General features: G+C 39.0%; 2 protein-coding genes across 2 annotated transcripts in view; both read left to right on the top strand.

Annotated features, from left to right (window-relative positions):
* Positions 1 to 23014, top strand: part of LOC133999045 (NACHT, LRR and PYD domains-containing protein 12-like) — a 72971-nt gene extending 49957 nt beyond the window's left edge. Inside the window, exon 18 of the mRNA XM_062438158.1 lies at positions 22965 to 23014. The gene's annotated coding sequence lies outside the window, so the exon portion shown is untranslated. The remainder of the gene's footprint in view (positions 1 to 22964) is intronic.
* Positions 1229 to 23457, top strand: LOC133999226 (NACHT, LRR and PYD domains-containing protein 14-like). The gene is made up of 10 exons (XM_062438416.1): positions 1229 to 1499; positions 4076 to 5867; positions 7832 to 7960; positions 13681 to 13854; positions 15919 to 16092; positions 16405 to 16508; positions 16915 to 17038; positions 20791 to 20964; positions 21887 to 22358; positions 23340 to 23457. Exons 1-9 carry the CDS (start codon positions 1229 to 1231, stop codon positions 21891 to 21893), a joined length of 2949 nt encoding a protein of 982 aa, XP_062294400.1. The 3' UTR covers positions 21894 to 22358; positions 23340 to 23457.
* Positions 23458 to 25213: the final 1756 nt, after the last annotated feature.

The following is a 25213-nucleotide window of genomic DNA, read 5'->3' as shown; positions in this document are numbered from 1 at the left end:
ATAATTTACAAATTACACTTCAGAATCTATAGTCATGGTGACATTACCCTGTTTGTAGAAGTATTACCAGTAGTGTATATCAATCATTTAAAGTGATAATTGAAAATACACTGAACAAAAATATAAACGCAACACTTTTGTTTTGCTCCCATTTTTCATGAGCTGAACTCAAAGATCTAAAACATTGTCTATGTACACAAAAGACCTATTTCTCTCAAATATTGTTCACAAATCTGTGTTAGTGAGCACTTCTCCTTTGCCCAGATAATCCATCCCACCTCACAGGTGTGGCATATCAAGATGCTGATTAGACAGCAGGAATATTGCACAGGTGTGCCTTAGGCTGGCCACAATAAAGGGCCACTCTGAAATGTGCAGTTTTGCTTTATTGAGGGGTCTGGGGGGATCAGAAAACCAGTCAGTATCTGGTGTGACTACCATTTGCATAACCCTAACTACCATTTGCATAACCCTACTCACCCATCTCCTTCCCATAGAGTTGATCAGGTTGTTGATTGTGGCCAGTTAACAATATCCAGCAACTTCGCACAGCCATTGAAGAGGAGTGGACCAACATTCCACAGGCCACAATCAACAACCTGATGTAAAAACTCAGCAAACTCTTGGATATAAACACTGTTAGTGGATTAAAATGAATAATGGATCTTTATAGTGTATCATAAAACCAAGGTGTTGAAAAGAGGTCAGATTACTATGAAAACTTGCTGACTTGTTTCCCTATAACAGCTCAGTCCTGTGATTTTCAGCCTGATATCTCTAAATGTGTCCACTGCTGCCTCTGCAGTCAGGTCATGGAGTTAAAAATACAAACATCTGATGACTAAACACTTTAAACCAGATTAAAACATAAAAGTGTGTCACAAAACTTTGGCTTCAAACTGAATAAAATGTTAATGTGTGACAGAGCTTCAGTCTGACAGAGACACGCTGACGCAGGCGCTGTACAACAATAAATAAACTGTTATAGAGAAATATTTCTTTACTATTTGGCATTTTAACAGCCTGCATGTCATTTGTGTTCATTTGTGTTCTCAAACATGTAGAGGCACACAAACGTTTTAATTGATGATCCTCTTGAGTTTCTCTGACTGCAGCCAAACTGGGCTTTTTGTGAAATCAGATTCAGTAGAAACACAGAATGAGTTTCTACTGACAGACAGAAACAACTGTTCTCTTATCTGTTCTCTGATTTTACCAGAGAGCCAAGATGAAGAAGGCGGACCTTCTTAACCTTCTGGATGATTTAAAAGATGAAGATTTCAAGTATTTCAAGTGGTCCCTAAAGTATGAAACGGTGGACGACATCAAACCCATCCAAGAATGCCACCTGGAAAATGCAGAGAGGCGGAACGTGGTGGATCTGATGGTGCAGAAATATGAATTTTCTGGAGCTGTGGAGGTGATGAAGAGCGTTTTAAAGAAGATCAACAGGAATGATCTGGTGAAGGAGTTGTCAGACATCCTCTCAGGAGCAGAAGGTCAGTCACAGGAAGAGACACACATGACATTACATCCAGACAGCAGCTACAACAGCCTGTATCTTTATTTATTTTTATTAATTTTCATTAGATTGCGCATTTCGTTTGCGTGCGTTTTGCAGGTGATCTACTAAGAATAACTGTGTAAATGACAACAGGTGCAGACAGCAGTATTTAAATGAGGGTTTTGTGTCTTAATGGAGAGTTTGGACGAGCAGAAAGCTGCAAGCGTAAAATGAAATGTGATCAGGTTCTAGTGGAAGAGGTTAACTAATATATTGAGTTATAACAAAAACAAATATTACCAGAAAAAAACGACATATGGGAGAGTATTAGTGGCAAAATTAATGATGTTAGTAAAACCACAAATATTCCACTTTAAAAATATTAACACAGGTGGAAAAAATCCGTCCTGTGTGTATTGTGTCATTGTGCCTCCGTCTCCTCGTTCCATGGTGACAGCTGGTTAATACCTGCCCTTCAAACTTATTATTTATAGACGCAGTTACCATCAGCAAAAGTACCTTCAGGTTTGGTAAATCACAATGCGTGTGCTAAACAACATATTTGCATTTTCTCCTCCCTGTATTTTACACACTGAGGTTAAAACGCCCCATATTACATTCATTATGGTAAACTACTAAATGGACAGCACGTATTATCTTTTTGCACAGTTAAAAGAGGCAAACCTCAGTGCGCTGCATTAGTAGATCAGCTTGCACATTTTTTGCAGGTGATGTCACGTTTGCTCACATTTTTAGACATGCAAACCTTTAGTAAATCAGGCCCTGGGAGTAGTGGGCCACTGCAGAGCAGCATCCAGGGTACAGCTCCAGTTCTTTTAGCCAGTGGGGCACTGACAGCAGTATTAACACTAATGCCGCTTTTCCACTATACAGTTGTAGCACTACTCGGCTCGACTCGGCTAGGCTCGACTCGGTACGGTTCCAGAACAGACCTTTTCCATTACAAAAAAGTACCTACTCAACGTGGACGGGGTCATAATAGCACGTCTCCACGAAATTGCCGTGACTTCGTTTTATATGCAACACAAAACACATAAACAATAGAGGACATTGAGGCAGTTGTGTACTTGCTGCTGTTTATGGCTTTTTGTCACACACAAAGCAAGAAAATTGAGCCGTATAGCTGTAACTATGGTTGTAACGCTGTTGCCCGTATTTAAAAATGCCGGGTTTGATTCTTGTGTGAGACGTCTCATGACTCTTCCAGTGACGACTCTCTGACCAATCCGTGGCCGGCAGTCTGTTGACGTCACATTTAGTATCGGCTCGGCTCACTTGGAACCTCACCAGAGCAGGTACTAAAAAAGTACCAGGTACCAGGTACTATCCCTAGTGGAAACGCAAAAAAAAAACGAGTCGAGTCGTGCTGGAACTGTGTAGTGGAAAAGCGCCTTATAAGGACAAGAGTTAGAGATGCTATAAGGACCAGAGTTATAGAGATTAAAAGGACCAGAGTTAGAGAGATTATAAGGACCAGAGTTACAGAGACTATAAGGACCAGAGTTAGAGAGGCTATAAGGACCAGAGTTAGAGAGGCTATAAGGACCAGAGTTATAGAGACTATAAGGACCAGAGTTAGAGAGGCTATAAGGACCAGAGTTAGAGATGCTATAAGGACCAGAGTTATAGAGACTATAAGGACCAGAGTTAGAGAGGCTATAAGGACCAGAGTTAGAGAGGCTATAAGGCAGAAAAGCTTTGGCAGCTGCAATGTGAAATACACTTCAGACCCTCAAAAAAATGGATGAAACTGAAAAACACTTCAAATAGTCATCCCAACCTGCAAAAAGACAGATACACATGAAGACAGATCACACAACAACACAAACATAACTACATGAACCGATGCAAAAGGTAAATCAGGCAATATCTCCTTCACTGATCAACAGACACTGGCAGCTCTGACTCATACAGTACTTAATGGAGGCTGGTTTCATATTGTACGGGTAATCTGTGGGGTCGTTATTGGATTATTGAGAGATTGTGGGTGCAACTGGTTGAAAACATGAATGAACTCTTGTCAGGTAGCAGTGACATAATTCTCAAGGGTGGTCACGACAAAGTAACTGTTATTGGTTACTGTCATCAGGGTTATCAAGACTTTCGTTTATTATTTCCCCAGGTGGACTGCCAATTTTTCTGCCATGTCTACACATATGTCCTGAGAAAAAGACTGTAGATAGTGAAAAGTGGAGCAGCTGAATGAAACAGCAGGTCACAGAGATTTATTCTTGTTTTTAAAGTCCAATTAAAACTTTAACAAACAAAAAAAAAGTTGGTTTCAACCACTTAACATTTTACTGTTTGTTAAGTTCAGACATGTTCATGTTGTGAAGAAAAGTTCTGACTCAGACACACAGAGCAAAGTCAGGACTAACACATGTCTCTGTCACTAATACCGATAAAATAAGAACGGCATGCTTTGAGGATAAGGTCAGTGTAGAGGAGAAATCTGATCACTGATTTGTTGTAAGTACAAACAGATTTACAGAAACAAGGTTTTTAATATGTATGTTAACATGTTCCATGATTACCTGGTTTCTCTTTTAGTAGATGGTGATCTGCAGGAGGGTTTAGATGTATGTAAGATCAATCTGACAAGGAGAAGTCAAAATGTGACTGAAACAAGTGATGAACCAGGAGGTGAAACGCACTTTAACGATATCTACACTAAGGTCTACATCACAGAGGGAAGGAGTAACGAGGTTAATACTCAACATGAGGTGTGGCAGCTTGAGACAGCTTCCAAGATGAAGACCCTCCATGAAACTCCAATCGAGTGCCACGACATCTTTAAAGCCTTACCCAACCAAAGCAAATACATCATCAGAGTCGTTCTGACTAACGGTGTCGCTGGCGTTGGAAAAACCTTCTCAGTGCAGAAGTTCACTCTGGACTGGGCAGTGGGCTCCGAAAATCAACATATCAGTCTGTTGGTTCTGCTTCCGTTCAGGGAGCTGAACTTGATCAAAGATGAGCAGTACAATCTGATCATGCTGATCCAGGAATGCCATCCAACATTACAGCTCACAGCAAAGAAGCTCGCTGTCTGTAAAGTTCTTTTCATCCTTGACGGCCTGGATGAAAGCAGACTTCCACTGGATTTCAACACCAGGGGGGTCGTGACTGATGTCACACAGAAGACATCAGTCAGCGTGCTGTTGACGAACCTCATCAAGGGGAATCTGCTTCCCTTGGCTCTCATCTGGATAACCTCCCGACCTGCAGCAGCCAATCAGATCCCTCCCTCATGTGTGGACAGGGTAACAGAAGTTCGAGGCTTCACTGACTCCCAGAAGGACGAGTACTTCAGGAAGAGATTCAGTGATGAAGAGCAGTCCAACAGAATCATCTCACACATCAAGACATCCAGGAGCCTCCACATCATGTGTCACATCCCAGTATTCTGCTGGATCACTGCTACAGGTCTGGAGGACATGTTGACTTCAGACGAGGGCGGAGAGCTGCCCAAGACCCTGACTGACATGTACTCACACTTCCTGCTGGTTCAGACAATGAGGAGGAAGAAGAACAAGCATGACGAGGAATATGAGACGAGTTCAGAGGAGCTGACGGAGGCTGACAGGAAACTTCTTCTGAAGCTGGGGATGCTGGCGTTTGAACAACTACAGGAAGGAAACATCCTGTTCTACAAAGAAGACCTGCAGCAGTGTGGTCTTGATGTCACAGAGGCTGCAGTGTTATCAGGATTTTGTACACAGATCTTCAAAACAGAGAAACGCCAGAAGAAAACAGTCTACTGCTTTGTTCATCTGAGCATTCAGGAGTTTCTGGCTGCAGTCTACATGTACCACTGTTACACCAGCAGGAATACAGAGGTAGTAAAGGACTTCCTGGGAGAAGACTACAGTGACTCACCGCTGGATGACTTCCTGATGGGAGCCACAGAGAAATCTCTCCAAAGTAAAAATGGCCACCTGGACCTGTTTGTCCGCTTCATTCATGGCCTCTCTCTGGAGTCCAACCAGAGTCTCTTAGGAGGCCTGCTGGGTCAGACAGACAACAGTCCAGAAACCATCCAGAGAGCCATCAACAACCTGAAGGAGATGAACAGTCGGTTTATCTCTCCTGACAGAAGCATCAACATCTTCCACTGTCTGATGGAGATGAACGACCTCTCAGTACATCAGGAGATCCAAGAGTTCCTGACGTCAGGCAACAGATCAGAGAAGGAACTCTCTCTGATCCACTGCTCAGCTCTGGCCTACATGCTGCAGATGTCAGAGGAGGTTCTGGATGAGTTGGACCTGGAGAAGTACAACACATCGCGGGAGGGACGATGGAGACTGATCCCAGCTGTGAGGAACTGTAGAAAGGCTCGGTAAGTTTATGTGATTAACATAATTAATTTAGGGTAGATTAGTATTATTAGTTAAATAAATAATAATAATAAATTAAATTAAAGAGTACGGTCTAGGCCTGCTCTATGTGAAAAGTGAATTGAGGTAACTTTTGTTATGATTTCGTGCTGAATAAATAAATCTGACTAACATTTTTATTATTGTTAATATAGTGCTCTACTTGTGTAAAGTTGAAATAACATCAGTTATATTTAGTCTCAGATGTTCTTGAGCTGTTTCAAATGTTGCGAGTGCCAAAGATGTTGATTTTTCAGTTGGTTGTTTTTAACTGTTAAGTTAATGAACCATTTATTTTATTTATTTCTAGTAATTGTTGGATTTTACAGTTTATTTCTTCTACTTGTCTTCCTTTGAGTGTTGGAGGCATCATTCAAACCTGGTAAAAAAAATAAAGGACTTTAGAGGTTGTGGTTGAGGTTTTATTATAGCAGCATGTTATCACAACATATATCAGTATTTAACAGTTATCAGTGAATGCAGTAAAGTTATTATTACATGAGCAAGTTCTGTAAATAATATATACAGGGTTCCTGTAGGTTTGAACAAGTTAAATTTAAGAATTTTTAAGACCATTACAAAAATCGGAAAATCGCAGTCCCAGAATAACTTTAAGTAACAAAATGTATTGCCATTCACAGAGCAACTCATGAAAGATCAAGAACAAATCTAGTCTATAGAATGGAGTGAGTGTGTGTGCATCTACATATATCTAAGCTCTTCTCCTTTGGCTTTGCAACAAAGAAAGCAGAAGTGATAATCTAAGTTCAACTAGTTAATTACTTATGAAAATATAAAATACTGTCAGTACATATCTTTTTCAACATTGTATTTTAACAAATAACTAAACTAACTGTCTTTGCTGATCAATAAAAGACTTCCAGATGTCTTAGAAGTGGATCAGGATCAGAGTTGATTTATTGTACGGATGGAAATAAACACTGTAAGAAAAGTTCCCGTTAAATAACAGTAAAGAGTTCTGCTCTTTACTGTTATTTTACAGTATCCCTACTGTAATCTACAACAGTTAATTACTGTAAACAATATCACAGTACTGTGCTGTATAGAATATAAGCTTTACAGTATAATACTGTCAGTTGTTTGTTTGCTGTTATACTGTTAATTTACGGTTCCTACTGTAATCTCCTTAAACGGTTTATTACTGTAATATTTATTAAAACTGTTCCTGTACCGTAATGTGATCTTTACGGTATAACACTGTTAGAAGCTAATGATTCTAAAATTTTACATTTCAAAATAAAACCCCTGAAAATAGCTTTATAGAAAAGGCTCAGACAAGAGATGGCCTTACAACACTAGGCATTTATTGAAACCCGTGCAATGTCAAACACATTTAGTAACTGTTAAACTTAATGTAATTAAATACAGTCCATAAAAACACCATTCCTCATCCTGAATAGGTTCTCAATATGCATGTCGTAGCCCATGTAACCTGAATTCAATGACAAGAGATGACTGTATAGCATTACATTTTTACACTGCAAAAAACACATTCAGTTGCAAAAAAAATTGCAAAAAAGTAATACATTTTTTGTAAAATACATTGCATAAGAACAATTAATCATGTCAATTAGGCTCTCAACAATCTGTACACAACTTGCTTACCAAGCTTTATGTAACCTGCCTTCAGTATCAATCTTTCATTAGTTATGATCATGTGCAATAGAACGCAAATAAAAGAACAAACCTGGAACTACACAACTGAAATATACTGAAGTGAACAGAACTCTATTCTGAGACTTAGTACTATAAAATGAATCTCTTCTTGTTTCCTGTTTATTTCTCAGCTGTTGCTTTTCATTAAAGGATTCATTAACTTCAAACTGTTTCATCATCAAATGCATGAAGTAAATATAAAGTGTCCTCTTTCATGATAACATATGTTGTAATATATGTGCCATTACAGACTTCCTCGCTGTTATCTCACAAAGACTCATTGTGGAGTTGTGGCCTCAGCTCTGAAGACCAACCCCTCCCATCTGACAGAACTGGACCTGAGCTACAACTTCCTGAATGATTCAGCAGTGAAGCTTCTGTGTGATGGACTGGAGAGTCCAAACTGTAAACTGGAGACTTTGAGGTCAGTTCACTGACTGTAGCTTTTCTAGATTTGTTTCTATATATTCAATTTAAAATCCTTCAATGAAGTTTCAGATGTTTGGTTCATACAGGATTTGCTTTTATTTCAAATCTGTAGAATTAAAATGTTTCAGGAATTTAAAATCCACAGTCTTGTTCTGTGTAAAAATGACTTCTTCAGTTTAACCCTTGTGCCTCACTTAAAAAGTGTTCCTCAGAGTTCTTTAGGGACTAACATGTCAGCGTAAAAGGACTGCCATAAAAATATTATAAATGAATATTATTTTCTACTTTCAATTAATTATTTTTTTTAACCAACATCAGTCCTGATAATAAATATCAAATATTCATTTTCAGGATTTTAACCCTTTAAAGTTTCAGTTTGTTTACATATAACTTTTTTAACTATTTTTTAAATGAAAAAAACAACATATAACAGATAACATCAATTAACTATATTTTACCCTTGGGAGAATGTGTGTGTGTGTCTGTGTGAGAGTGTGTGTACGTAAATGTGTGTATGTTCAGATACAAATGGAGACTGCACATACAGGAGACTGGAGACTTTATATTGACTTGCAGGTCTCACACACACCTTCAAAGCTAAACAACGTATACAGTAAATGTACAGCACATTTGAAGTGTTATACATTATATTCTGCTGAGTTTGACGACAAGGTGTGCATGTGTGTGCATGTGTCTATATGTGGGTGCATGAGTGAAAGAGAGAGATTTAGACATAATGGTATAAATGCAGACCTGTAATTCTCTATTTGTATCTGCAAATACACACATTTGCGTACACACACTCACACACGTACATCTATTTTTCAATACACACATACACACCACACTCTGACACCCATACCAACACATCCGAGTCATTTGGATGCAAACACATGTTTCATTGGTCTGCTGTGCTTCATAATATAGAACGAGCAGGACTGGGGAATACTGCATTGTATTCTCACATAGAGCTAAATACAACTAAATGATGTTAAGCTAAAACTAAAAACTAACTAACTTACTAAACTAAAATACTAAAAGCCCTGGCTCTAAAATGAGCCCAGAACACAGGAATGTATGAAAGAGTCATTTTTTAGCAGGGACTTCAAAAATGTAGTTATAATGGGTTTCAATTAGGCATGCACCGATCCGATATTTATATCGGCCCAGATATAGACTCTAACAACTAGATCAGGTATTGGATAATGGAGCCGATCTTTTTGCTTCAATTTTATGTCTGTGACGTGTGCTACGTCATGCGTCAGCAGCACACGCAGCATGCTGGTAGACTCACAACAAACACAGAGCAGACATGAGAGGCCTGCCAGTCAATTTCCAAATATCAATACTTTTTTTAAATGGTGTTGGAAGCAAGCAGACCATTACTATGGGGCGCCGTTTGTAAAGTTGCTCACACTGAAAATAACATCAACATTTTGCCACATTTAGTTTCAAACAGTGTTTAAAAAATGGTGTGAATTTTTTAACATCACCTTTCACCACATTTACAGCAATATTTGTGACCTTAGAAATATATTAAATAGTTCAATCTAAATATTAAATTACACCTAAATGTCAAATGTTAAATCTAAATATTAAATCTAAAACTACATATAAATCTAAATATTAAATCTAAATGCTAAATATAAATATAAATGTTAAATATAAATCTAAAGCAGCGTTCAGACCAAATGCGATGAACGCGACAAAATCGTCTGACAAATGAGAATCTGTCGCGCTATCGCTCGAGTTTCTACGCGTGACCATAATGTTAAATTTGCGTCATCGCGCGTGTAGCGAGCCCGCCCATTTTCACTAGATAACAACAACATTGCTTCTTCAATCATCAACCATGGCTGAGATCACTTACTCTTTTCTCTCATATGTGTCCCTGAGGCTCCTGAGGCTCTTCCATTTCCTGCGACACACATCAACTGACAGTAACACACTTGAAATAACTGTTGAATCTATGCCGGGAAAGCCAGCTGTTTTGTTTTTTTTCTTCTTCAAAACTTCATAAGGGAAAGCCAGTTATGCTAACAGGGGATAAACGTCATGACGTAAGTGACGACAGTGGCACGGCGTCACGCGATGTCGCGGCAAAAGTTCAGAATTTTCAACTCAAAAAAAAAAAAAAAAAATTCAACTCGCGCGTTATCGCGTCGCCCGGCGCGAATTAGCGTCTAATCGTGTGTTTACATTGATTTACTATGTAATCTCGACGCGCAACATTGTGTTTGGTCTGAATGCACCTTAAATGTTAAATCTAAATGTTCGGGGTGAAACTAAATATTTAGCTAAAATGCAAATTCACACTGCTGGTAACCGGAAGTACCGAAATAAAAGCTTGAGATGGTCAGACTGTGTTTATAGATTAAAAAAACTAATTCACATCAACTTATTGGGAGAAATTAACACATACATACACATACAGTAGTGTGATGATAAGTACGTAAAATAACAAAAAACATGTTTGGAGAAATTTTATTTGACGCAGGATTTATGACCTGTACTACAGGCAGCACTTGCCTGAAATATTTGATGTGATTATCAGGACATTGTATATTGTATTGATGATTAATTTTTTTTATGTGATTAATAGGATCATGATACATTTATGATACATAATACATTTGATTATGTGCATGGCCTTGCTCCTTCTGGCAGGGCCACTGCCAATGGAAACTAGCCTTTTGCCTACAATTGGGTGCATTTACTTTTTTTTTTTTTAAATATAAATGTTCATTACTGTACACTGTCCTTCTTGAACAAATAAAAGAAGGAAAAAAAGTCCTAAGTGGGCACAAGGGTTAAACTATTATGAGGCTTCAGCAGTCTGAGATCCACATATCAAGTACGTATGTTTGTGTTTCTTCAGTGTTTCCTTGCTGAGCTGCAGTGGAGGGATCCAAACTCAAAGAACAAATTTAGTTCTAAATATATATATTCAAGTGTGAATCTACTGTCTGTCAAAGCCTCATATTAGCTTCAGCTGAATGAAGTCATTTCCTACAGTGTAGCTGTGTTAGGAAGAGACCACTTCACAGTCAGTATGGACAAGAGGAATGATTACTGCCACCAATAACATGTTTTAAATACACACATCTACTAAACTACCCAATACAGGAAGAAAAGCTGATTTAATAGATTCAGACATAGTGATGTTGATCTACACATTTAAACACATCTGATTGGATTATAAATGGATTTTAATCTACATCATTATTCTTTATTCAGATTGTGTGGCTGCAGTTTGACAAAGATCAGCTGTGCTTCTCTGGCCTCAGCTCTGAAGTCCAACTCCTCCCATCTGAGAGAGCTGGATCTGAGTAACAACAACCTGCAGGATTCAGACGTGGAGCTGCTGTGTGATCTTAAGGAGAATCCAGACTGTAAACTGGAGACTCTGATGTAAGTTCACTGACTGTCTGTTACTATTGTTGGTCTTCATGTTCAACAACTGAACCTAATTTATGTACATACATAACTTACTTGTTCTTTTTTCCTTTTTCCATATTTAGTTTCTGTACTGTAGGGTTTAGTCTGTAGTTATAAACAGTATGAGAACTATGACATGTCATGGGGGGCTGCCTTTTGTCCTGGGGGGGGGGGGGGGGGGGGGGAGAGATGTCAATGAACCTTCACACACTGTTCAGGGTTCATTTTTTTTATGTGTGGGAGCTGTGAATATTCCTTTCAGCCAGACTTTTCCTAATGTGACCCACAATATATAAAAATGGAAATATAATGCATCATTTTTTTAATTTTTTGTGCAGGTGAAACACATTTATATATGCAAATGTGCAAGTTTGACCTGCGTTAATCAGACAAATTCAATCTGCATTCAAACAAGTTGTATAAATAATATTCTATGAATTGTTCTCCTGGACCATATAATATCTATCTATAAATTACAGGAACGACTGTCTTTCTGTCTGTCTGTTATTCGAATATCTCTCGAACCATTCATCCGATTGATTTGTTGACGTTGTTTGAATAAGAAATGTAAAAGATATAGATAAATATATTGGTAAAGAAGCAGACATAAGCTGCTGCCGCTCTAACCGCTGGCCACTCCCCCTCTCACACAGCACACTGAGCACAGCGCAGGACCACAGTTAGAGAGACTATAAGGACCAGAGTTAGAGAGGCTATAAGGACCAGAGTTATAGAGACTATAAGGACCAGAGTTAGAGACACTATAAGGACCAGAGTTATAGAGACTATAAGGACAAGAGTTAGAGAGATTGTAAGGACCAGAGTTATAGAGACTATGAGGACCAGAGTTAGAGAGGCTATAAGGACCAGAGTTAGAGAGGCTATAAGGCAGTGGAGCTTTGGCAGCTGCAATGCAAAAACAGATTTTGCACGGGTACTGCACTAGTTTAGACTGATTATGAGTCAGAATATGAACAGTATGTAAGGGTTAATAAACACATGAAACCAAATATCACTGTATGATGAACTACAGCCAAGAGAGTGCAGGGGTTGGACATAGGAGGGAGTAGGGGTTGTTGCTGTTCAGGTTTTTTCAAAGTTCTGTGTGAAATGCAAGAAAGGTAAGAGTCGCTTTAATATCACGGTTATTCATTGATTTTAATGACAAAAAATATATTTATTGTTATAAATCTAAATGCTCCTTAATGTACAAATATTTACATCAAAATAAATTGGTCCTCCTATTCACGAAGATTAAGTGCATCTCTTAAAAGAAAAAATAAATATTTAAAATGTATTTATAATGGTGCGCAGGTGGTCGAGTGGTTAGAGCGCATGCCACATACGCAGCCGACCCCCTTTTGAATCCCGGTTGGAGGTCCTTTGCTGCATGTCACACCCCCCTCTCTCTCCCGTGTTTCCTGTCTGTCTACTGTTAAATAAAAGGCGTCTGTGCCGAAAAAATCTTTTAAAAAGTATTTACAATAATTATAATAAATAGAAATAATTGTGCAAGGGGATAGCATATCTTCTGTCCAGCGTTTTTACCATTCTCCTGAAGCCTTCAGTATCCTCAGTGTTTACATATCTTTGGCCAGATGAAATGTGGTTGCATCTGTGATTTGGATGAGTCTTTGTGAGCTGGATGGATACGGTGAAGCGCTGTACAGACTCACTTCTATGAACGTTTGATGTTGGATGAATCACTTTAGCAACTGTTGTAGTGTTTGGCCTTCATGCATTCATCATATTGCAGTTTCTGATGTGTTTTCAGGTGATGGAATAAGTTAGTTGTGTTGGTTTGTGGCGCTGACACAACTCTACATCACTCTTCCTTAACATCACTTGCCTTAAAACCAAAATATTTCCAAATAACGGATTATGATCCTCTCCGAGGGACAAGCTCCTCACCCTGTGCTGTGTCTGACATTTTATTAGATTAGAAATTTTATCTCGACCGACTGCTATCTGATGTATTTTTCACACGTCATTTCACACTTCAGCCTGTGATCAGACAGTGGTCTAAGGAGCGCTTCATTTGCTTTGCAGTGGAAAAAATGCTTTGATGTGGAGCACTCTATGGACAGAGGACACATTTTCAATATCGCTTGATCACGTTAATTTGATTGTGGGAAGCCAAAATCAAAATTAAAATTCAATTAATTAATTGTGCAGCCCTATCTGATTGGACTATAAATGGATTTTAATCTACATCATTTATTCTTTATTCAGATTGGAGGACTCCAGTTCGTCAGAGACCAGCTGTGCTCCTCTGGCCTCAGCTCTGAAGTCCAACCCCTCCCATCTGAGAGATCTGAATCTGAGGAACAGCAAGCTGCAGGATTCAGACGTGGAGCTGCTGTGTGGTCTTCTGAAGAGTCCAGACTGTAGACTGAAGAATCTGATGTGAGTTCACTGACTGTCTGTTACTGTTGTTGATCTTAATGTTTAACAACTGAACCTCATTTATGTACATAACTTACATCTATGAAGTTCATTTTTCTATATTTTCAGTTTTTATAGTTTAGTGTGTAGTTATAAAATATGACTGATTCTTAAAGAAACTGTAGAAAATGTTCACTGTTAGTTGTTGAAGTAAATTAATCTTTATAATTTTTAATAAAGAGTCACATCTGTATACAGAAGATCCTCTCAACTAATATCTGTTTGAAACTGATCAAGTTTACTTGATGTTGGAGAAATATTTCTTTATTATATTAATGTCTGATCATTGGTATTGATCCTTGAGAACACACAAACACACACACACATACACACACACACACACACACACACACACACACACACACACACACACACACACACACACACACACTGGGTTGAAGATTAAATAATAATTATTGTCCAATAAGGAGACAGCATACACAGAGTGACATCAGCTCATCTCACTGAGCAAAGAACAAACCTAATCTATTATAGTTTCTGAAGGAACAAAGAAATGATCTGTGATTGGTTAAACATACCAGTCTATGAATGCAGCCAATGGTAAATAACCATAAGCCATACGTTTACATACACATGATGTCACACAAGGGTCACACATCCTCAGGACAGGAAATTGGGAGTCAGGAACCTGGTGACCACCAGACCGCTTAATATAGTCAATGAGAGCATCACTCAGGACACACACAATTACAGGGTGAAGGCAGCGCTCATACAGCCACACATCCCAAAACTCAGAACTTATCTTGACATAGATCAAAGTGAGGAAGTAGCAGTAGACTTCTTAAAAATAACAAAGAGCACATTCCACAAGACAGCACAACTACAAGGTAAAAACAGTGATCTTACTTCACAGTCATCTATTAAAATGATAAACCAACCATTTGCTGCTTATTCACTTTTACAACACACACACGCGTGTGTGACCTTCTCTATTTTGGCTTAACCTCAGCAGACTGAGGTTAAGACTCTATGACTTCTCTCAGGTTCACAGCATATTTATTGGTCAGCACAGCTGTTAGATAAAAACACACATCAGTGTGGCTGGTGGTGATGATCAAATATACCATACAGCTCCTTTACTACACATTGAAATAGGAATGAAATCAACACACTGAAGCAGTTACCATATTACAATAGTTGCGCACAGCTTCACTCAAAGGAAGAAAAGAAAGAAATGACAATAAAACAGTATCTCACTGATAGTCACAAAATGTGACAGGAAAACTCAAATAACTTTAACCTTAACTTCAGTAAGGGCAGTTTCATAACTTAATATTTGAGGAAGTCACAGAGCTGTTTTCAGGATTTCAGATCGTCAGCAGTGGGTAAAGAGACGAGCTGACGTTTTACTGTCATTATATTTACCACCACTGGCCACAGGAGGGCGCTCAGTCGCAACTAATGAAAGGAGCCTGGGCGCAGGTGGTCGAGTGGTTAAGAGCGCATGCCACATACGCAGGACCCTGGTTCGAGTCCCAGCCTGCAGACCTTTCTGCATGTCACACCCCCCTCTCTCTCCCGTAATTTCCTGTCTCTCTACTGTCAAATAAAGGCGTCTATGCCAGAAAAAAAATTTCTTTAAAAAGAAAGGAGCCTTGCAGAGATAAACATAAAATGTTAACCTGTTTCACAAGAAAATGAGAATGACAACAACAAAATAGCATAATAAAATGAATACTAAATTAATACAGAAATACATTTTGATGAACATTAATCTGTAAAAACCCTGTTACACACACACACACACACACACACGCACACACACACTGGCGGACTCACTCCTCGTTTTTCCAACATGACATTTTTTTAAAAAGTCGGCCCATTTGCAGGTCGCACATGAGCGCCTAGTTGTAAAAACACTCACACTGTCTCAAAGAATGGTCGCAGTCTGGAGCCCTGCTCATTGATGAGGACATAGTAATGTTGAACTACACATTTAAAACCTGAACACATCTGATTGGATTAAAAATGGATTTTAATCTACATCATTTATTCTTTATTCAGATTGTTCGGCTGCAATTTGTCAGAGACCAGCTGTGCTTCTCTGGTCTCAGCTCTGAAGTCCAACCCCTCCCATCTGAGATATCTGGATCTGAGCTACAGCAAGCTGCAGGATTCAGACGTGGAGCTGCTGTGTGATCTTCTGAAGAGTCTAGACTGTAGCCTGGAGGATCTGCTGTAAGTTCACTGACTGTCTGTTACTATTGTTGATCTTAATGTTTAACAACTGAACACACACACACACACACACACGCACACACACACACACTGCTGGGTTGAAGATTAAAAAATAATTATTGTCCAATAAGGAGACAGCATACACAGAGTGACATCAGCTCATATCACTGAGCAAAGAACAAACCTAATCTATTATAGTTTCTGAAGGAACAAAGAAATGATCTGTGATTGGTCAAACATACCAGTCTATGAATGCAGCCATTGGTAAATAACCATAAGCCATACGTTTACATACACATAATGTCACACAAGGGTCACACATCCTCAGGACAGGAAATTGGTAGTCAGGAACCTGGTGACCACCGGACCCCTTAATGTAGTCAATGAGAGCATCGCTCAGGACAAACAATTACAGGGTGAAGGCAGCGCTCATACATCCACACATCCAAAAACTCAAACCAAAGTGAGGGAGTAGCAGTAGAGTCACATCTGTTGGTAAAGAGTCTCATCTGTATACAGAAGATCCTCTCAACTAATATCTCTTTGAAACTGATCAAGTTTACTTGATGAAGGAGAAATATTTCTTTATTATATTCTTTAATGTGTTTTAATGAATAATGTCTGACCATTGATATTGATCCTTCAGAACACACACACACACACACACACACACACACACACACACACAATACATATAATCACTTTTAAAACCTGAACACATCTGATTGGATTATAAATGGATTTTAATCTACATCATTTATTCTTTATTCAGATTGAGGGGTTGCAGTTTGTCAGAGACCAGATGTGCTTCTCTGGTCTCAGCTCTGAAGTCCAGCCCCGCCCATCTGAGAGGTCTGGATCTGAGTAGAAACAAGCTGCAGGATTCAGACGTGAAGCTGCTGTCTGATCTTCTGAAGAGTCCAGACTGTAGACTGGAGGCTCTGCAGTAAGTTCACTGACTGTCTCTTACTATTGTTGATCTTCATGTTTCACAACTGAAACTAATTCATTTACATACATAACTTATATCTATGAAGTTAATTTTTTCTATACTTTCAGTAATTTACAGGTTAGTATGTTTTTATAAAAGATAACTGATTCTTAAAGAAACTGTATAAAATGTTCACTGTTAGTTATAAAAGTAAATGAATGTTTATAATTTTTGGTAAAGAGTCACATCTGTATACAGAAGATCCTCTCAACTAATATCTGTTTGAAACTGATCAAGTTTACTTGATGATGGAGAAATATTTCTTTATTATATTCTGTATGTGTTTTAATGAATAATGTCTGATCATTGATATTGATCCTTCAGAACACACACACACACACACAATATAGATAATTACATTTAAAACCTGAACACATCTGATTGGATTATAAATGGATTTTAATCTACATCATTTATTCTTTATTCAGATTGTTTGGCTGCAGTTTTTCAGAGACCAGCTGTGCTTCTCTGGTCTCAGCTATGAAGTCCAACCCCTCCCATCTGAGAAAGCTGGATCTGAGCTACAACAAGCTGCAGGAGTCAGACGTGAAGCTGCTGTCTGATCTTCTGAGGATTCCAGACTGTAAACTAGAGAATCTGGGGTCAGTTCACTGGCATAAGCTGCAAGCGCAAAATGAAATGTGATCAGGTTCTAGTGGAAGAGGTTAACAAATATATTGACTTATAACAAAAACAAATATTACTAGAGAAACCGACATATGGGAGAGTATTTGTGACGAAGTCAATGCTGTTAGTAAAACCAAAAATATTCCACTCCAAAATGATTAACACAGTTGGAAAAACTCTGTCCTGTGCGTATTCTGTCATTGTGCCTCCGTCTCCTCCTCTCCACAGTGACAAAAGTAATTTGAAGTAAAATTCAATTTATTTTATTTAGCTGAATTAGTCTTTTATTGGATTAACACATTATTTTCATTTATATTTGTGCTGGTCAGTTATGAACAGTATGTAAAATTGAACTGGTTTTTAAGTAGCAAAAATAATTTGATCGCTACCTTCAACGTTACCTTTACAGTTACAGATTAATTCAGAACAAATAGCTCTAAACATAAATATATTACATATAATACATTAATACAGTACAACAAAACACAAAATACCTTGTTCCCATTCAAGATAGAATTTATCACAAAAATAACTTTTTCATCCACACTGTTAATTTACCGCCTTTTTATATCAAGGTACAGACTCTGTTTCACTGAGAACGGCTTCAAAATAAAGGATCCAAAACATTTAAAACACGCACTGTCAAAATAAAAGCTTACAGGAAGTGGATGTCTAAGGGAACTAAAGGGAAAATAAAGTCTTGGATGAAATTATTATTAAAAGACCACTATAAGAGTCATTTACACTGACAGCTTATCAGACATAGAACATAACAATACTTAACAATCTAACATGTAACTTTGGGGCCTTTTCTACACTTTCAGTTTCTGCTGTCTGTGCTCAAAGTGATGAAGTTGAAACAGCAGCTACTGACAGTCCATGTGTGGCTTTATGGGATAGCATTCATGTTTCTTTAAATGTGTATAATGATGAAGCCCTTGCAAGTGATGAGTGATGGGTAGAGTACTGAAAATCAATACTCAAGTAAAAGTACTCCCAATAAAAATTACTCAAGTAGAAATAAAAAAGTACCTGTTTAATAAATTAAGAAAAAAAAGATAGCCTATACAACTGAGATATAAACAACCACACTCTCTCTCCATCTCTTCCTCACCTCCCCTTCTCCTTTTCCATTTCCCTATCTGTACCAGAGTGGATACATTTAATGACCTTAATGTTGAATTTGGCATTACATTAGATTAACTGCTTTCCAATGAAAACCAATTTAAAAGCCCAACAGACTATTAACTACAAGATACACTACAGTTCAAAAGTTTGGGGTCACCCAAACAATTTTATGTTTTCCATGAAAAGTCACTTATTCACCACCATACGTTGTGAAATGAATAGAAAATAGAGTCAAGACATTGACAAGGTTAGAAATAATGATTTGTATTTGAAATAAGATTTTTTTTACATCAAACTTTGCTTTCGTCAAAGAATCCTCCATTTGCAGCAATTACAGCATTGCAGACCTTTGGCATTCTAGCTGTTAATTTGTTGAGTTAATCTGGAGAAATTGCACCCCACGCTTCCTGAAGCAGCTCCCACAAGTTGGATTGGTTGGATGGGCACTTCTTGCGTACCATACGGTCAAGCTGCTCCCACAACAGCTCGATGGGGTTCAGATCTGGTGACTGCGCTGGCCACTCCATTACCGATAGAATACCAGCTGCCTGCTTCTGCTCTAAATAGTTCTTGCACAATTTGGAGGTGTGTTTAGGGTCATTGTCCTGTTGTAGGATGAAATTGGCTCCAATCAAGCGCTGTCCACTGGGTATGGCATGGCGTTGCAAAATGGAGTGATAGCCTTCCTTATTCAGAATCCCTTTTACCCTGTACAAATCTCCCACCTTACCAGCACCAAAGCAACCCCAGACCATCACATTACCTCCACCATGCTTAACAGATGGCGTCAGGCATTCTTCCAGCATCTTTTCATTTGTTCTGCGTCTCACAAACGTTCTTCTTTGTGATCCAAACACCTCAAACTTGGATTCATCCGTCCACAACACTTTTTTCCAGTCTTCCTCTGTCCAATGTCTGTATTCTTTTGCCCATCTTAATCTTTTTCTTTTATTGGCCAGTCTCAGATATGGCTTTTTCTTTGCCACTCTGCCCTGAAGCCCAGAATCCCGCAGCCGCCTCTTCACTGTAGATGTTGACACTGGTGTTTTGCGGGTACTATTTAATGAAGATGCCAGTTGGGGACCTGTGAGGCGTCTGTTTCTCAAACTAGAGACTCTAATGTACTTATCTTCTTGCTCAGTTGTGCAACGCGGCCTCCCACTTCTTTTTCTACTCTGGTTAGAGCCTGTTTGTGCTGTCCTCTGAAGGGAGTAGTACACACCGTTGTAGGAAATCTTCAATTTCTTAGCAATTTCTCGCATGGAATAGCCTTCATTTCTAAGAACAAGAATAGACTGTCGAGTTTCAGATGAAAGTTCTCTTTTTCTGGCCATTTTGAGCGTTTATTGACCCCACAAATGTGATGCTCCAGAAACTCAATCTGCTCAAAGGAAGGTCAGTTTTGTAGCTTCTGTAACGAACTAAACTGTTTTCAAATGTGTGAACATGATTGCACAAGGGTTTTCTAATCATCAATTAGCCTTCTGAGCCAATGAGCAAACACATGTACCATTAGAACACTGGAGTGATAGTTGCTGGAAATGGGCCTCTATACACCTATGTAGATATTGCACCAAAAACCAGACATTTGCAGCTAGAATAGTCATTTACCACATTAGCAATGTATAGAGTGTATTTCTTTAAAGTTAAGACTAGTTTAAAGTTATCTTCATTGAAAAGTACAGTGCTTTTCCTTCAAAAATAAGGACATTTCAATGTGACCCCAAACTTTTGAACTGTAGTGTAAGTTAATGTCATCATCATAACATCAAAGATTAAGGTTACACATGATAAATCTCATCACAGTGAAAAGACAGGTGAGGCTTATTTTTCTTCCAGGCAGCTGGTACTATAGTAATTACAGTAGCTTAAAGGCAATGATGAATAAAACATTGAATGATTTCAAACATGAACTTTGTATTTTAAAGTGACATATTTTATTGTTTATTCAGATTGAGGGGCTGCAGTTTGTCAAAGATCAGCTGTGCTTCTCTGGCTGCAGCTCTGAAGTCCAACCCCTCCCATCTGAGAGATCTGGATCTGAGTGAAAACAACCTGAAGGATTCAGACGTGAAGCTGCTGTCTGATCTTAAGAGGAGTCCACGCTGCAGACTGGAGTTTCTGAGGTCAGTAGAGAGTTGGAATCAGTCTGTGCTGGTTTCAGCAGTTTTGTATTAAACAGTCAGAATGAAAGCAAAGATCCAGTATTTCCTGGTGAAGCTCCAACCTTCTCAATGCTGCTTTCCTCAGTGAAGCTGTGAGAGGAGAATGGTGACAGGCTTCAGGATTGGACAGAAAGACAGAAAGAGAGAGAACAGTCAGCCAATCAGATGAGCCAGAAGCTTGTTGTGATCATGTGTTTGAGTTGATGTGAAGACGACTGTTGTTGTTGTGTTGATGTCTGCAGGAAATAAAGCTGGATTACAGCTGACAGCCTCACAAGATGTATAGAGACAGTGGTCCTCATCATCAAACTGTCACACCATCAAATCTGATCTACATCACTTGTCAAATGTTGATATGATTCATATTGTTGAAACGTATAGATTCAACATGTTCTTGGTTTGTAGAAACAAACAATTGTGGCGACCAGGCTGCATGTGATGATTTAACAGCAGGAAACATCTTCATATCCCACAGAGACTCTGTAGCTTTAAACTTTGATAAGAGTTGACATGTATCAGCAGTAAATCCATCAGTAAACTGATGAGTGAATGTCTCTGTTTCTGCAGTAATGATGTGTTCATGACTCTCAGCACTTTATTTCTTCTGTGTACTTGAGTGAAATCTGCAGAGGAAACACACTTGATAGTAAAAGTGTGTGCAGGTGTGTGAGCTTGGAGCTCAGTGTGTTCACTCCAACACGTTAACATGAGAGCTGAAAGGAAGCAAGCTACGCTGCACAGCTGTTCCACTTCTGGTCTGAACAGGACTGAAGTCCCTGCTGCTCTTTATACTGGATGTGCTGCATCACTGACTGACAGCTGATGAAGTGAGTCTCACTAAACACTCATTTATCACCTCTGTTCTTTCTTCTTCTCTCATCAGCTGGTGATGATCTCTGTCAGAGTGAGAGTGAACATCCAGGAGTGTTGAGAGAGGATCAGCTGGATCCTGATGATCCATCTGGGGTCTGGATCTGGATTTTATCATCTTCACTAAAGTCTCTTAACTGACTACAAACTGAACAGTTATCTCTGGATTTAGCTGAAGACAGCACTTTACAGATTTGTTCTACATGAGCTGTTTGATGTAGATAAAGATAAAAACAGGTGTTATAAGTCAGACTCTGAGCCTGGGCTCATATTTATCAAGCGTCTCAGAATCACACTGAGAGTTAACGAGGACTAAAACTAATGAATGAAGCAGAAGAGAATTGACTGTGACTTTCAGCAGGAGAAGGATTACTGCTGGGAGAGAGTGAGACGTCGCTGTTTTACCACAGTCAGAGCAGCAAAGTAGAAATAATGATCACGTGTTGTAGTTTTCTCACAGTCTCAGCTGTAAATATTAAACAGTGGTAATTTGGTATATTATGTGTATAGACAGGTAACCAGACAGGTAACTTACCAAGGTTATGGAACAAAAACTATATGTTCATTAAAATAATAGGTGATTTGACTGAGCTGGTGAAATTGTCTTGGTTCAGCCACATGGTTTAACAGCCTGTAATAATGCTGCATTTTGTTCATATTGTACAGACACATGTTGTAAACCCTCTCCATGAAGAGCATCTTCTCTTCCACTGTCCAGCTCCTCTTTCAGCTACACCTCAAGTTAACTTCTGTTCTCTACATGAAGGTAAAAACACTGTAACAATATAAACAGATATTGTTCAGTTGCATCCTCCTCTCAAATATCAGGCTGTAGCTCTGCTGCTATTTGAAGCAGCCGAAATAATAAAGCCTATAAAATATTATAGAGATACCCTTCATTATGCAGCTGACATGATCAGAGGCTGATTTACTGATTTTGGGCCTCTAAACAAACTCAGTCATAGGGTCTCCTTTACACTTTTTTTCACCCGTTCTCTAACTGAGAGTGTTGGTGTTGGTGGTGGAAAACAAAGCCTAGTTCAACAATAAAGCTTGTCTGATTGCCAGAAGCAACTAAAAAACCACGTCAGGTTAATAAATCTAGTAAATAAATCTAGCAGCTCACTTTCCTGATCGGGCAGTGGTTAAAAAAAAGCACACAGAACAGCCTCCTCTCCTCACACACATCATAGAATATTGGCACTCCATGTTGGCCGGTCAAGAATTGAGTAAGCTAGTAGTTTGATGTATGAAACAAACATCCATCAGGATCATGTGACCTCTGTCAAATAGAGGAATCAATGGAGCCTGTAATGTTTCACTGCCATAAATACTCTGGAGAACTAAAATCATTAAAAAGAGAGAAATCAGGAAGCTTGGAGTAGAATAAATGAGTGTAAAGAATGTATTTACCGTCAGGTTAGGGAGTCTAATCCATTATCTGAATGAAACTGGGCTGATCAAAGAATTTAGTGTTTAGTGAAATATGGACGATGGATCAAACCATTTAATATGTAAGAATGTTTGTTGCTTCACATTTATGACTTGTTCTGTTTCATTTATTTCAATAAAGATTAAACATGACTATTCATTTTAGTCTTTGTTGTATTTGATAACCACTAATAACTAAAACAATTTGTATATAGAAAAGTCAAAGGGGAAATTACAGTGGGTGGAAGATAACAGTCAACGCAATTACACTTAAAATTAAAGCCGCAAGCGGCGATGGCGGGCCCTCGCTCACCCATGCCACCGCGGGGCCTGAGGCATGGCGGGGCTGTGGCGTGAAGCAGAAAGTGAGAAAAAACCTGGAAGGAGGCCAAAAATGCAATGTTTCGTTCATCCAGTAGGGGGCAGTCCCAGGTAGTTACACATATGGTCTAGTGTGGTCTGGTGTGTTCAGGGCGGCCACTCATCAGTCATGTGAAGTTTGGAGTGAATTGGACAAAGCATGAAGGAGTTATGAGAGGTTGATGGTTCATCCACCAGGGGGCAGTAGAGTGTAACAAAACACAAGCGGTTGCGTTCAGGGTGGGACAGTGATTACACATGTGAAGTTTTGTGGAAATCGCACAATGATGATGTAAAATATGGCACTTCCTGTTTCCACTAGGGGGCGACACGAGTGAGATCGCCTATGAGCGAATGGAGACGTTGAGGTCGGCACCCTGGACCTGTGTACCAATTTTCATGATGATACGAGTTCAATAAAGCCATCAAAAAGCCAAACGTATTTTCATGGCGAGGAATTGATGGTCGCCGCGTCGCCACACGGACGCCATTACTCGTAGCTTCACAGTCTTCATAATGTAGCTTCACCAACTGGTTCTGAATGAAGTTGATGGGGTCAACTATGTATTTTAATGAATCTTAGTTAACTTCCTGTTACCACCGGGGGACGCTATGAGTTACGTGGGAAGTTAATATATCGGGACGTTCAGGGCGGAGCCATCATCATGTCCAGCAAGTTTGAAGCTGATTGGATGAAGTATGTGGGCGTGAGAGCCACTCGTATGTACATGGCGAGCACGCCAAAGTTAGTTGAGCCCTGGCAGACACGCCCTTTGACCTACGGATGCGCAGAGCACAACTTAAGCTCAGCTAGGTCTGGAGATGTTGCGTACCTAATTTGAACTTGATCGGGCGAACGCTGTGGTAGGAGTTAATTTTAGGCGGGAAAAATCAAAACCAAAATGGCCGACTTCCTGTTGGGTTGAGGTCATGAGGTCAAGAGGCTTTTTTGCATATGTGGGTATAATACATATGTGTACCGAATTTTTGAGCATAGGACAAAGTTAGCAAAATTCCCTATGGGCATTTTTGGACTTTGTAGGGGGCGCTATTCCGCCATTCTGCGTCGACCATGTGCGACCACCCAAAAATATCGAATTTCGGATGAGGCCGGACGTCCGTGCAAAAGTATAAGCATTTTCGCATTTGGGAAAGGGGCGAAATTGGGGCACGAAATGTCGGAATAATAATAATAATAATAATAATAATAATAATAATAATAATAATAATAATAAACATTACAATTTCAATAGGGCTTTCGCCAGGCGACTTGCAGTCACCGCTCGGGCCCTAAATATTCAATCAGGGAATTCATGCAGGAAAGATCTTTTACTGGACATATCAACTATAGATTACCTAACAAAGGTGTGGGTATTTCTTTCCTCTGGTTTCTACCCATATAGGAGTTTAAGGAAATGACGCAGAAGACATATTAGCCAAACAATCATAAAAAAATCAAACAAATAAATAGAGAAATACAGCTAAGCATGGACTAGGTCAAATCCGGTTATCTGGATTATTATAGTAAAGATACAGAAAGACTTCTTTA

Source organism: Scomber scombrus, chromosome 18 (assembly GCF_963691925.1).
Source record: "Scomber scombrus chromosome 18, fScoSco1.1, whole genome shotgun sequence".
Classification (NCBI taxonomy): Eukaryota; Metazoa; Chordata; class Actinopteri; order Scombriformes; family Scombridae; genus Scomber; species Scomber scombrus.
This window is presented reverse-complemented; position numbering and strand designations above follow the sequence as displayed.

Bases quoted from the DNA above. Each gene is read 5' to 3' on its own strand.
- LOC133999226 (XM_062438416.1), top strand. From the start codon at position 1,229: ATGAAGAAGGCGGACCTTCTTAACCTTCTGGATGATTTAAAAGATGAA. The intron at 1,500-4,075 runs GTCAGTCACAGG...TTTCTCTTTTAG, and splicing joins CATCCTCTCAGGAGCAGAAG to TAGATGGTGATCTGCAGGAG. The intron at 16,509-16,914 runs GTGAAGGCAGCG...CTCTGGTCTCAG, and splicing joins TCAGGACAAACAATTACAGG to CTCTGAAGTCCAGCCCCGCC.